The sequence below is a fragment of the Poecilia reticulata genome, linkage group LG2 (assembly GCF_000633615.1).
Source record: "Poecilia reticulata strain Guanapo linkage group LG2, Guppy_female_1.0+MT, whole genome shotgun sequence".
Classification (NCBI taxonomy): Eukaryota; Metazoa; Chordata; class Actinopteri; order Cyprinodontiformes; family Poeciliidae; genus Poecilia; species Poecilia reticulata.
In genome coordinates, this window is record NC_024332.1 from 44,654,199 (window position 1) to 44,667,549 (window position 13,351).

Consider the following 13,351-nt stretch of genomic DNA (forward strand, 5'->3'; position numbering starts at 1 on the left):
GTCTATGATGACAACGAATGCTCCCTGGTGGTCCTGAACGCGCACCCCGAGGACTCCGGCGTCTACACCTGTACGGCCCGAAACCTGGCCGGATCTGTGTCCTGCAAAGCCGAACTCACCGTTCATCAGGGTGACGCCTCACACGTGCAGCCGTTAAATTAAATTAAGGTGCTGCATGCAGTGTTTCAGCTGTCGGTCTGTTCCTGCAGCTAAGAGGAAGGAGGAACCCATGGATGACGAGGAGAGTATCCTGAGGAAGATGCGCAGACTGACCGATTACTACGACGTCCACAAGGAAATTGGAAGGTGAAGCGAGGTTTTTTTAGAAATACTTCTGGATTTATGAGAAGTTTTCAAGCTCTTACTTTGTTTCACTGCAGGGGAACGTTTTCCTACGTGAAGCGGGTGAAGCAGAAAGCCACCAARATGGATTACGCCGCAAAATTCATCTCGACTCGAGCGAAAAGGAAGGCGTCGGCTCTGAGAGAGATGAGACTGCTGTCCAAGCTGGACCACGAGAGAGTCCTCTACTTCCACGACGCCTTTGAGAAGAAGAACGCAGTCGTCATCATCACAGAGATGTATCCTGAAAAAGTTTTCACAGATTATTCAACATGAGTCAGGTCTGGAAAAGCCTTAATTCATGTTTAAAGCTGCCATGAGGAGCTGCTGGACAGATTCAACAGGAAATCCACTATCCTGGAGTCTGACGTAAGCTTGCGTTTAAGTAACAGAGCTTTCATTTTTGCTTAGAATCAGAACCAGATTATTTTGCCCTTTATAAACAAGAAGCCCTGCTGCTTGCATTGCAACATGAGGTAAAAACTGTCCTGATGCGATTCTGCAGCATTTGTACAAGATATCATTGAGCAAATTCCTCCTATTTTTATGTAAACCACAGAAATGAAAATAGATTGTGATTCTAAAAGACGCAGTTAGCATCTGGTAAATTCAACCTGGGAAAAGAAATAAGCAAAAAGTGGCTTTTAGAGGGAATAAATGTAATATGGTTAAACTTATCTTCAGCTAAAAGTGCCTAATATTGCCATTTCTCTTATCTACACATAATTAATCAAAACAGAGAATAAAATCCAGTTTTTTTGTTCAGAATGCAAAACTTACAGTTAGAGGCAGATGTGACTTCATTTGCAGACTTTATTAAACATGACTAATAAATTAGACTTTGGTTAGAAGCTATGATAGCTAGCTGCTACATGTTTAGCATTGAGATGCTATTTCAGGCTTGAATAGCTTCGCTACTATGCTAACTCCTTTTAGCACAAATAAAACACAACAGCAGCTTCTTTCAGCGTTCAGTCAGATCAGGTTTTGAAGCAAAAGTTAATCCACGATGGRCCAGGAGAAGCAGCTCTGTCCTCCATCATTGGACGGACGTCGCTTGTGCATCAGATTTACGGCTGTACCAGAATAAAAAATGTGATTAGTTGTGCTAGAAATGTTCAAAACTAAGTAATTAATCAATCAAAATTAACATATTAAATAGAAATGTTTCYTCTTTAATCTGGACTTTTGTACCGACGCATCAATGAAGCTACTTGCTTTGTGAATCTGATGCACAGATGGATCACAAGGGGAAGAATATTCAGCTCTTCAACAATTCTGCATTTTTCCTCACTATTTGAGTCTTAAAAGTTTGTTTTGGTGCTTCTTTTGTGATAAATTTTTATTCAACTCCTTAATCATGGTGCAGCTTTCTTTAGAGWTTAAGAAGAAAGTCAGAACTGAGTGAGCACAGAAGAAGAAGAGTAATGTTTTTAAGAAAGAACCGGTTCGGCCCACTAAGCTGACATATAAAGTATAATTATGTGATAAATAGCAGCAGTTTGTGTTCAACAGGTGCGTTCATGTGTGCGACAGCTGCTGGAGGGACTGGACTACCTTCACCATCTGAACATCATCCACCTGGACATAAAGGTGGAACCAGRGGGCGCGTCGCCCTTCCCACTGCCATTTTATATGATTTTATGGATGTATTTCTTCCTACAGGCATCATTTTGTGTGTTTGTTTTATTTCCAGCCCGATAACATCCTCATGGCGGATCTCCAAAGCGATCAGATCCGTTTATGTGATTTCGGAAACGCCGTTGAGTTCACGCCCGATGAGGCTCAGTACTGCAAATACGGCACGCCCGAGTTTGTTGCACCAGAAATCGTCAACCAGACGCCTGTTTCAAAAGCCACCGACATATGGTAGACGGCCTTTCATGCAGAGCATTTTTAATGATTGTTGGAGGGTTTTAAAGAAGCCTTTGGTTTATGTTCACAGGCCTGTCGGGGTTATATCGTACCTGTGGTGAGCAAAACCTAAATTAGGTTTTAATTTCTGCGTTTCTCCTCCTGATTTTCTGTATTTATTGTATTTTTCTCTGTTTCAGCCTGACTGGAATCTCCCCGTTTGCCGGGGAAAGCGACCGCAGCTCTGTCCTGAACATCAGGAACTACAACGTGGCTTTTGAAGAGAACATGTTTGCTGATCTTTGCAGAGAGGCTAAAGGGTTCATCATCAAGCTGCTGGTAGCGGACAGGCTGTGAGTTACTACCAGAGAAAGATATTTGTCTCATTAGCACATGTCTGTGTCAATTCTTTTGCATTTTTGTTGTATTACAACCAGTGGTGGACACCGCTAACTAAAAAGCTAGCTGCGCTAACGCTAAGTTCTGCTAAATGCTAAAGCGCTACACCAGCACGATTATAAACGTGTAACTACTTGAGGGATTCTTAACCATCAAAAACAAAAACTTCAKCACAGATATCAAACGTTTTTCAACTGAAAGTTTACAAAACAGAAAAGTAAATTAGCGCTTAGGTGGTGCGTTAGCTTCCCCTAACGCACTTAGCTTCACCTAACGCACTTAGCTTAGGKGAAGCTAAGTGCATTAAATGTTTTCAAAATTAGTTATAGCACTAAAACGCTACTAATGCTTTAGCAGATCAGCGGAAGTGTGTGTGTATGTTTGCTATTTTCAAGAAATAGATATTTTCAATAAACTTACTGATTCATTAAAAATGATTGTAAAAAATAAATGCAGTTCCCCTGAAGAAACTGTAAAAGTGTCTATCAACAAGATACCCAAAGCTTTTTAGGATCTCAAACTGGTAGTGGGTCCAAACAAAAGCTTTTCAAAATTTAATGCAAAAAAATTTACCTGTCAAGTGCAAATTTAGTTACTTTATTAAATACTAATTACATTTTATTTATTATCGCACCAAAAAATAGGATTGGACTATTTTAAACCTTTTGATAAATGAAAAATGAGCTCCGTTATTTTGTCCACCTCTGATTACAACATTGAATTTTTATCAAACAAAACTTAGACTGATAATGTTAATTCCTCCACAAACTGATCTGAGTCGTGCTAAACGAGGTTCTTCTGTTTTTCATTATGCACATTTTCATACATAACGTAACTGATCTACTTTGAAGTCTTTGATTATCTTTTGAGCATCCAAATCTTTTTTTCTGCAAATAGTGGTTTACATAGACACATTCTGAGCTGTCCTGCTAGTTTCCCAAAYACCACTAAACCAAATTATAATATTACTCTCAGAAAACACATTTGAAACTGKGAAATATTGCATTTGCTCATAACTTTGTGTAATTTGTTTCTAGGAGACCCGATACTCAGGAGTGTCTTCGACATCCGTGGTTCAAGGTGAGAAAAAGTCAATCATCCATCCTGTGAGTTCCACATCACATTATGAAGAATGTCCCCTTCCTAAGTAATTACTTTTGAATACTGTTAATGCCATSTGCAGATCCTAAGCAAGGGGAAGGCCATCAGCACAGAAGGTCTGAAGACGTTTGCTGCTCGCAGAAAATGGCAGGTAAAGAAGGTTATGTCCAATTCTTATGATAAATTTCCTGCAGAAATTGATTTGTAGTTGTAACATTTTSTTRCKTATTTTTTAGCGTTCCATWATCGGCTATAAATCAAAAATGGTCATGAGATCCATACCAGAGTTGCTGAACGATTCCTCGAGTCACACCTCGATTGCCATCCAGAGGCACCAGAAGGAAGGCTCACCCCTGCCGTCTTCATCGTCTGATTCAGACGAAGACATTGATGAGCTTCCTTTTATTCCAATGCCACTCAACATGGACTTCTCTGGATCAAGAATGTCACTGAATRACATTCARACCACTGAGCAGGAATCAGGAAAGAAGAATGAAACAAGTTTATCTTCCCAAGGTCAGGAGACCATGGAGTTTGACTCGCAGGAGCAGGAAACGGTAAGAGGCGAGGCCGGGGGGAAAGGCYGTCTTCGGAAACGATCATCGGAAGACAATGACAAGGGTTTCTCAGAGGAATCGCCTCTGAGTGAACTGATCCAAAAATCAGCACAATCCAGAAAACCCCTTAGRAGAGGATCAAGCATGGAGTCTGACAAGGTGGAAGGAGGCCGGAAAAGAGGGGAACTACGGCGTGGCGGTTCRGCCGATAGTGCTCTGCTGCTTCGGATTACACCTGAGGAAGGAGYGGGTGAAGAAAACTCTGGAGAAGGACGGAGAGTCCTAAAGAAAGCTGTCTCCATGGAGCTACCGARRAGGAGCACCAGCCCTGGAACCGCTAAGATGAGTCAGGAAGACTATGCTCTAAAGCTGGAGCTAATGAGGCAGCGACTGCTTCGTGGCGGTTCTGTAGACAACAAGATGAGTGGCCTGAGAGGACCTCTTTTAGAAACATTAGGGATGGGAGATGAAAAGCGAGCAATACCTTCAGATCGCTACTCTCGCACTGCTCGTCTGGGCCCACCTCCACTTATCAGAGCTGCATCCAGTGACTTTCCAAGGGACGAGGTGCCCAAACCTAAAGTTCTACGTAAAAGCACTTCTTTCAGTCAAGGGGATTCAGAACCTATAGCTTTACATCGACGATCAGGAGCACCTTTGGAGATTCCTCTYGCACAAGTAGAAGAAAGGCGGCTTAAAGAAGCAATTTCCATGTCGGCTCTAACGGAGCAAACCAGGCTAGACTCCCGTCCAGAGACTYCCAGGGAATCTTCCCCAAAACCACCGACTCCAGAGCCGGTTGTGCAAGAAAATCAATCCAAAACAGAGAGTCAGGATTCACTGATGGAGAAAGAGGTTCGAACAGATGAGACTGTGAGTGAAAAGATGGATGGACTGACTGCAGACAGTAATTTTGATGAAAGATCTAGCACAAGTGGATTCTCAGAGAAGGACATGAGTATTTCAGAGGAACCATTGACTGAAGGAGATAGCGTGGGCCAGAGTATCCACACACCTTCTGATATGGCCCAAAGCTCTTTAGCAGAAGAGAAAATGCAAGAGGAGAAAGAGAGCGAAAAGGTGTACGAAGAAAAACAAGAATTGATCAAAGAAGACGATAAAAAAGGTGATTATGTAGTTGAGTCAAAAGCTAAAGAAAATGCAGACGAGAAGACAAGTCCTCCGATAACGTCTTCTGAGATGATTATAAGCACAAGTTCGGTTATGGTGAAACCAACACAAGAGCCTTACCAGGCCCCAGGTGCTGTTACTTCAGCATATATAACACCCTCACCTCCTACACGAGTTGTTCTTCCAGATGGAAGAGTGTCAGCTTATGCCAGCATAATGCAGACCATCATGGTGCCTTCCCTTCAGCCTCTGAACGAGGCCTCCCTTCCCCCTTCCACTCCAGTTGTTGCTCCAGCCAATACTGGCACATCATCCGACTTACTCGGTTCACCAAAGCCAATCATGTCAACCACAGAGCACCCTGCAGTCTACTCTAGAGTCGCATCGCCAGAAATGATCACAAAAGAACCCAGTCCGCCGAAGACCTATTCACAAACGTCACCCCAGCAAGAGGTCTCAGCCGGAGCTGACTTAGAAGATATGACCTCAGAAGAGGTTTTTGAGGCCCGATTCAAAAAACGTGAATCTTCCCTCACAAGGAGTCTGAAGTTTCTCTCAAGATCAAAGAATGAAGACAGTACACCGGTCATCCAGCCAACATCAGACACATCTGAAGAGATATACAGACCTGGGCCGATTGGCGCTCCCATACAGTTAGCCTCAAGAAGACTTGAGGAAAAGTCCAAGTCGGTCCAAGACCTTCGTGAAGCTCAAAAGGATCAAGGGTTCATGAGGAGACTCTCTATGCGCTTGAAGAGAACACCATCGACAGAGCRCACAGATGAAGCACCGAAAGATGAGGACTCAGCAGGTKTAAGACATAGGCTGTCTTGGAGTCTTGGCAGACGAGGTTCTCAGGAAAAGAAAGAGGTAGAGTTGACCAGGATGGATGGAGAAGGTGATAAGTCAGTGGATGAAAAGGAGCTGAAGAAACCCAATGAATCACCAGTGTTGGCGATGCGCAGAAAGATCGAATCAACCGTAGCAGGGATCTCCACAAGAATTCGAAGTTACTCAGAAGAGAGACGAGCCTCAGAAGACAAGGAAACAAAACGAACACCAATTCTTTCTATGCTTCGTCGATCAACATCAGAGAGTCGAGCTATGAAGCCTATCATTGTTCCTCAGAACCAACTGGCGTCTCAGGCCACTAATGGCGCCTCATCCGAGTCTCTTGACTCGATGTCCAGCCTAAAGTCGGACACATCAAAGGGTATAGCGTTGTCTTGACGTATTTATTATATCAAATAAAAGTAAATTACAGCTAATGTGTGTTTTTTAAATTTTTATATTATAGGCATTGAAGTTGAGCGGAGATCCAGATGGGATCGATGGGGCTTGACAAGAAGCAAACGGGACAAAACAGTATCACAGCCCGACTTACCAACKGCCATCTCCCGGGACAACAGTTCCTTACGTTCACGGCAGTACTCAAAATTAGCTTCAGGTAAGGTGGTGCTGCTGTGTCCTCAAATCAAAGCCTTCCTCTCCTCAAAGTTTAGTGGGGGTTTTTTGCTTCTAGGTTGGTCTTTCGTGTATCTGAGTTGGCTGAACCACAATCGTTACTGCTAGCATGTTATGTCACATTCAAGGTTATATTTAAAAGTGATCTATTATGCTTCCTTGAACAAGTTTCTGGGCTATACGAAACATGTTTGTTCCTTGTTTTTGCACTAAATAATTTTTAAATAGAGATTTTAGCTGTTTTTGGGCATCTTGTCACTTTAAATCCAAATAAGCTGCTGCTGACAATTCTCCCACAACTCATTGTTCACACTCGCACTTGAAAATGGCTAAAAACAGATGTGCTATTGTACATACATACATCTTTGATGAGCAGAAGTGGAGTCTTCTGCACAACCAACAAGAATGCATCAGGGGTTTTCTGGATGGTAAGTTATCAACAAAACACTTGTTTTTTCCAGCAGCCATTGTACAGCGCTGTCAGTGGTAAAACCAGCTGACCAAATGTGCTGGAGCTTTTCTTCGGTTGCTAGGTGACAACCGGAACTTGACTGGGGTTGCTAGGTAACAGCGCTGTTCTCATTGAATGTGACTCAACAATCTGGAGGTTTTTGAAACGGCTCATTTTCTACACACTACAAACTTAAGTTATTGCCAAGAAGCAGCAAATGTACTTTATAAAGTACTTTTGCTAGTTTTTGAAGCAGTTGAGACCCAGATGAAAGTATAAAAACTTGCAAAAAGTAAAATTTTTCCAATAGGTCCTCTTTAACGGCGGTTTCCTTCATTCTGGGCCAGATTTTCCTCCTGTATTCCATATCAAGCTCAGAGATCATGTCCTCCTGGAGGGTGACCCAGTAACCCTGAGCTGTCTGCCAGCTGGAAGCCCCCATCCACACATCGCCTGGCTGAAAGGTAAGGCTACAAATACACACTGAAATGTTTTGATATATTTGYGACATATTTGACATTTTCCTCCTCAGACAAGAAGCCTTTAGAAGTTGATGCTAGAATGAACATGATTTCCTGCCCCGATGGCCGACAGCTGCTGATGATCATGCAAACCACCAAAAAAGATGCTGGGGTGTACGAGTGTGTTGCTACGAACCCCCTGGCTGCCGTGTCCAGCTCTTGCACTATATCCCTTGCTCGTAAGAACAATACAAATTTTTCTGAAGAAACACTAAACATTCTAGTTGTAATACCAATATTAGATCTAATAAGAATATATTGTATGTCTTACAGGCCTGCCTAACCGTCCTGGGACCCCAGAGATTCCTCAGAAATACAACAACACAGCGTTAGTGGTGTGGCGACCCTCGGACACAATGGCCCCCTGCACTTACTCTCTGGAGAGGAGAGCAGAAGGTTGTCTGACCCACACGATCCACTGTTTAAGTTCTTATTTATGTTTTTAGAATTGTAGAACAATTTATAACTTTTGTGAAGTTTATTCAATCTAGAAAGAACAAATACAGTCACCATGCTTATTATTCTGGAACAATACATGGGAAAAATGACTGAGGTTTAAATGACTACTTTTCCAACTTCTGGTAGCAGCTAGCTGTGCTGCAGTGCTACATGTATGTTGTTATTGGTGTCATTCACTACAGCAGTGCTACTGCTATGAAAATGGACAATAAACCATCTCAAACTGATGCTTTCATAACTTTATAGATTGTATGCAGTGGTGGGTGCTGCTAAGTAATAAGCTAGCTGCGCTAAMGCTAAAGCAGAAACTATAAACTTTAGCACTGAGTGTGCTAAATGCTTTCAGTGTTGACAAAAATGCTAAGGTGCTAAACATTATTAGCACATTATTAGCATACTAGCTAATAATGTTAGCTAATATGCTAATAATGTTAGCTAACATTATTAGCATATTAGCTAAGTATGTCTTTTAACCTTTTCCAGATTTTTCAAGAGATATTTTTGCCAAATATTTTCAACAAAGTTACTAATTAATGTAATCTTAAACTATAAAACGGCTCCAACCAAAAGGTTTTCAAGTTTAAATGCAAAGAAAAATCAACCAACCTTGGGTAGATTTAGTTAAATTGATACCATCTTTATTAATTATGGTGCCAAAAATATGCTTGGACTATTTTAAAGTTATTTAAATAGTGCCTTGCCTCCTTGTTTCAGGTGAAAGCAACTGGCTGATAGTTGCAACCGGAGTGGCAGACTGTTACTACAATGTGACTGACCTGCCAGCAGGGGGCTCCTTCAGGTTCAGAGTGGCTTGTGTCAACAAAGCCGGTCAGGGTCCCTACAGCAACCTGTCAGGGGTTGTGACTCTGGATCCCACTGGTACGCTGTCTCTTATTATTTATGGAAATGTTTTTACTTTTAGATGATTAAATGTGTTTCTTGTCTATATTGTAACTCGTCTTCATTAGAACCAGCCAAGTCCAGTTCTTCTGTGGTTGTGAAGACCGTTCCCGCCACAAGTCCAGCGCCCCCTGTGGTCATGATGTCGTCCATGAAAGTGCCTCCCATTAAACCAGCTCCCAGTAAATCCACTACTGTGACCACAACTCCTGCCTCTTCAGTGGCTAAATCTCCCTCTCCTGTAGCCATTAAGCCAGCTGCTGGCCATCCTGCAGGAACTGAGCCCACCTCAGCTGACCAAGCGCCAGTCACACCCCCGAAAGCCAAGACCTCCATCAGCATCAGCGTCAGCAAACCTCAGGCGACGCTGACGCCTCCGCCTGTTGTTCCACCCAAACCCCAGAGTCCTGTTCTTGCATTCCCCTCAACGACCAACAAGCCACCTTCTCCGGTACCAGCRTCTGCTCCTCCAATCGGGAAGCCGATTTCCTCTGTGCCAATGTATGTTCCCGCAGCAACAGCCCGCTCTACGCCGCCTTCTCAAGTTGCTCCCACCCCAGCGACGACTGCACCCTCCGTCACTCCGCTCGCACTTTCCCCTCCCGTTGTGATAGTGCAGAGCCTGACGCCGGTTCTGCAGGGAGGAGACAGTCGCGGTACTCCAAGTGGACGGGTCACCCCGTCTGGACGCCTCACCCCGTCTGGACGCAGGACGCCGCTGGGCAAGGCTGGGGAGGGATCTCTACGCCAGGGCGTTCCCCAGAAACCTTACACCTTCATGGACGAGAAAGCAAGGTGAGGTAGCCAACATTTAAATAACGGTATTCTAGGAGTGGGAGTCGTTTACCAACTCACAATTACATCCAAAATTTATTTTTGCACTGCAAAAATAAAAAATTTTCCCAAGTATTTTTGGTCCAGCTTCTAGTGCAAATATCTTAATACACTTGAAACAAAAGAAAACTAACTTAAAAGTAACTTCAGCAAGATTTAGAGGCTTGTTCTAGTCAATAACTCCTTATTATTGCTGAAAAATGTTCTGGTTGATTATTTCACTTGACATTTTTCCATGTTAAAGTGCAATAAGTCGCATGAAGCAGGTACGTGTTCAGAGTCTGCAATGTCGTTTTCCAGAGACCACTTTCCAGTAATGTAATAATAATAATAATAATAATAATAATAATAATACTCTCTCAACGTTCAGTAAACTTTAAATTCTAGTGAACATTTAGCACTGGAACTGTAAGAAATTTAAAATATCTGAAATAAAATGAATTATTAGTTTCAGGTCCCCATTAGTCGTACAGTGGTAGAGACTATTATTCCTTTACAAATATTACAAAAAAGACATAACAAAATACCAAAACCAGCCGAATCAAAACTAAATTAAAAATGGAGATACATTAAACAACGACAGATTTGAAATGCAAATGTAAAAAATGTAATCTCTATTACAGATTTTTTAAGGTTCTTTTTCAAATGGAGATGATCAGCCATCAATGTAATTTCAGAAGGCAACATTTTCCAAAAGATTAATTATAAAGTCTCTTTAAAAAATGTCTAGTTGAGACCAAAGACTTTTATAATCCAGAGAGAATTAATAAATAATGCAAATGGAAACGATTGAGTTTGTTTTAATTTTTCCTGCTGTTGATTATTTATTGCTTATTGCGTCAGGCCTAAGCACCAAGCGGAACTATAAAAATCCACTTTTGGACCAAAGTACCTTCCCGGTATGAACACCTGCTACCGTTTCCCTCCCTCAGAGGCCGGTTCGGCGTGATCCGGGAGTGTCGTGAGAACGCCACAGGAAACCTCTTCATGGCGAAGATCGTCCCCTACGAGGCCGACACCAAGCAGGCGGTGCTCCAGGAGTACGACATCCTCAAGTCTCTCCACCACGACAGGATCATGGCGCTGCACGAGGCCTACGTCACGCCGCGCTACCTGGTGCTCATCTCTGAGTACTGCAGCGGGAGGGAGCTGCTCTACAGCCTCATAGAAAGGTCCAGAACCGAATCCTCAGCCAGCCTGACCTTTCCTAACGCACAGGGGTCAAACTGGAGGCACACGGGCCAAATCCGGCCCATCACAGCTGTTTATGTGGCCCTTTAGACTCTAGAGCAGGGTGTCGAAACTTTTTATCACACGGGCCAAGAAAAGAGAACAAAAACTAAAATCAAGACAAATAAAGCAGTGAAATGTTTTTGATTTTTGTAGAAAAGGGAAGTTATTCATTGTAGATAATAAACATAAATAGGATTTTTCAGGTTTGCTATATTTAAAGAAAGGCAACTTGTTTTCACATTCTTTTGGGCTTTATATAACAAATGTATTCACATTTATGAGAACAGAATTTGGGCCAGTTTCTTCTAAAATGCTTGTTATATTTAGCCAAATTTGGTAAATTAAATAAAAGTTGATTTTGATGCACAAAGTCAGTCAAAATCTCTGGATAAATGTGGTTCTACTTATTCTGAAAGGTTGGTTATTTTGTTGTACCTAACTTTTTCCATTATGAGAAAATGATGTTGGTCATGATTTCATCCCGATTTAAAAGTAAAAATCAGTTTGGATAAATTTCCATCATTCCCAAACTGCTTTTGGGGGCCACACAAACTCAGTCCAGCTAAAGCTACAACAGTTTAATAAGTAACTTTATCAAAACATTTCTCTATAACCCTGGAGGATATTTAAGCTCTTGCATGTAAAAGTGAGTTTGACTCCCCTGCTGGGGGTGAAACGTTCTGTGGTTCCCTCCAGGTTCCGTTACTCTGAGGATGACGTGGTGACGTACATCGTGCAGATCCTCCAGGGTCTGGACTACCTCCACGCGCGCCGCATCCTGCACCTGGACATCAAGCCGGACAACATCATCGTGACGCACATGAACCTCATCAAGATCATCGACTTTGGCAGCGCTCAGACGTACAACCCTCTGTTCCTCAAGCAGTTCAGCCCCCCCATTGGAACGCTGGAGTACATGTGTAAGAGGAAAATCCACACTTTCTCTGCAGTTCAGTGGAGATGTCTTGAGTTACTGTTTTCAGACTGGCTTTAGATTCTAAAAGGAAGAGATTTTTACCCCGGATCATTTGTTTGTCTTTCCTTGTTTAGGTTTTACAGTTTCTCCACTRGAAAGAAACAAAAAAGAGTTGAATTAGGGATGAAAATTATGAATTGATCATTTCGATCTTCACATCCATAGCATCACTTCATGGAAAATCAGTAATGTTTGGTTGATAAAGTTGACGCGTCTCCATCATTCAGCTGGATGAGTGAAACTTAAATGAGTTTTTTTTAAGTGTTTATATTTCTAAACAAAAACTGCATAAAGTGCATTTTGTATCAAACTGTTTGGACTGTTTCTCTTCCCGTTCTGGAATTGGCTGCCATCTTTATTTCTGTATCAACTGGTTCAGCTTAAGGATGGCCAACAGCGCCCTCTACTGGCTGCTGGCCAAACTACAAGACCAAGAGAAARTCTAAGCGGGTGTTATTAGTTAATCGATTGGAACTAATTCTAATAAACCATTAATCAAGAATCAAGATCTTTGAAATACCTTCAGAAAACCATTAAGACAATAAAACGAACATTAAAAACTGTGTCTTGGATGAAAAGTATGAATAAAGAAGAGGTGGTTTGTGAAATATTAAAAATAATAAAACAAAGCTGGTCTAAGACCAGATTATAAAATATAAGCCATTAAAATTGATCAAGCTGCTTTGCTCCTTAAGCTAGCGCAGTTAGCTTAGCAAGCGTGAAAAGGAAAAGTTTAAAAGACAAAACAAAGACTAAAGGACAAAAGGTTGCTGCAAAAGAACCTGAGAACGGCTGGTTAACTAAAATCAGGAGGAATGACGCAACATTTCTGCTAAGCAAAGGGAATAATTATTGAATAGTGAATAAAAGTGAGAAAAAAACAATCTAAACAGGTACAATCAACTTATWGTACAATTATTAAGAATAAAAGCTGCTTGTTTGTTTGTAGGCTGCACAGTGGCGCAGTTGGTAGAGCTGTTGCCTTGCAGCACGAAGGTTCTGGGTTCGATTCCCGGCCCCGGTCTTTCTGCATGGAGTCTCCATGTTCTCCCTGTGCATGGTGGGTTTTCTCCAGGTACTCCGGTTTCCTCCCACAGTCCAAAAACATGACTGTCAGGTTAATTGGTCT

The 13,351-nt window shown here is 42.1% G+C and overlaps 1 protein-coding gene across 1 annotated transcript in view; it reads left to right on the forward strand.

Annotated features, from left to right (window-relative positions):
• The window catches only part of spegb (striated muscle enriched protein kinase b), a gene marked incomplete at its 5' end in the record, with an annotated part of 45,243 nt that overhangs the window by 26,581 nt on the left and 5,311 nt on the right, over positions 1-13,351 (forward strand). Inside the window, 19 exons of the mRNA XM_017309452.1 lie at positions 1-130; positions 210-306; positions 381-581; positions 654-711; positions 1,858-1,935; positions 2,039-2,211; positions 2,288-2,314; positions 2,397-2,549; positions 3,633-3,675; positions 3,779-3,847; positions 3,933-6,597; positions 6,682-6,831; positions 7,647-7,763; positions 7,832-7,999; positions 8,094-8,216; positions 8,994-9,158; positions 9,248-9,974; positions 10,946-11,185; positions 11,943-12,166. The exon at positions 1-130 is cut by the window's left edge and continues 1 nt beyond it. Of these exons, the coding sequence (XP_017164941.1) occupies positions 1-130; positions 210-306; positions 381-581; positions 654-711; positions 1,858-1,935; positions 2,039-2,211; positions 2,288-2,314; positions 2,397-2,549; positions 3,633-3,675; positions 3,779-3,847; positions 3,933-6,597; positions 6,682-6,831; positions 7,647-7,763; positions 7,832-7,999; positions 8,094-8,216; positions 8,994-9,158; positions 9,248-9,974; positions 10,946-11,185; positions 11,943-12,166 (5,608 nt within the window). The remainder of the gene's footprint in view (positions 131-209; positions 307-380; positions 582-653; positions 712-1,857; positions 1,936-2,038; positions 2,212-2,287; positions 2,315-2,396; positions 2,550-3,632; positions 3,676-3,778; positions 3,848-3,932; positions 6,598-6,681; positions 6,832-7,646; positions 7,764-7,831; positions 8,000-8,093; positions 8,217-8,993; positions 9,159-9,247; positions 9,975-10,945; positions 11,186-11,942; positions 12,167-13,351) is intronic.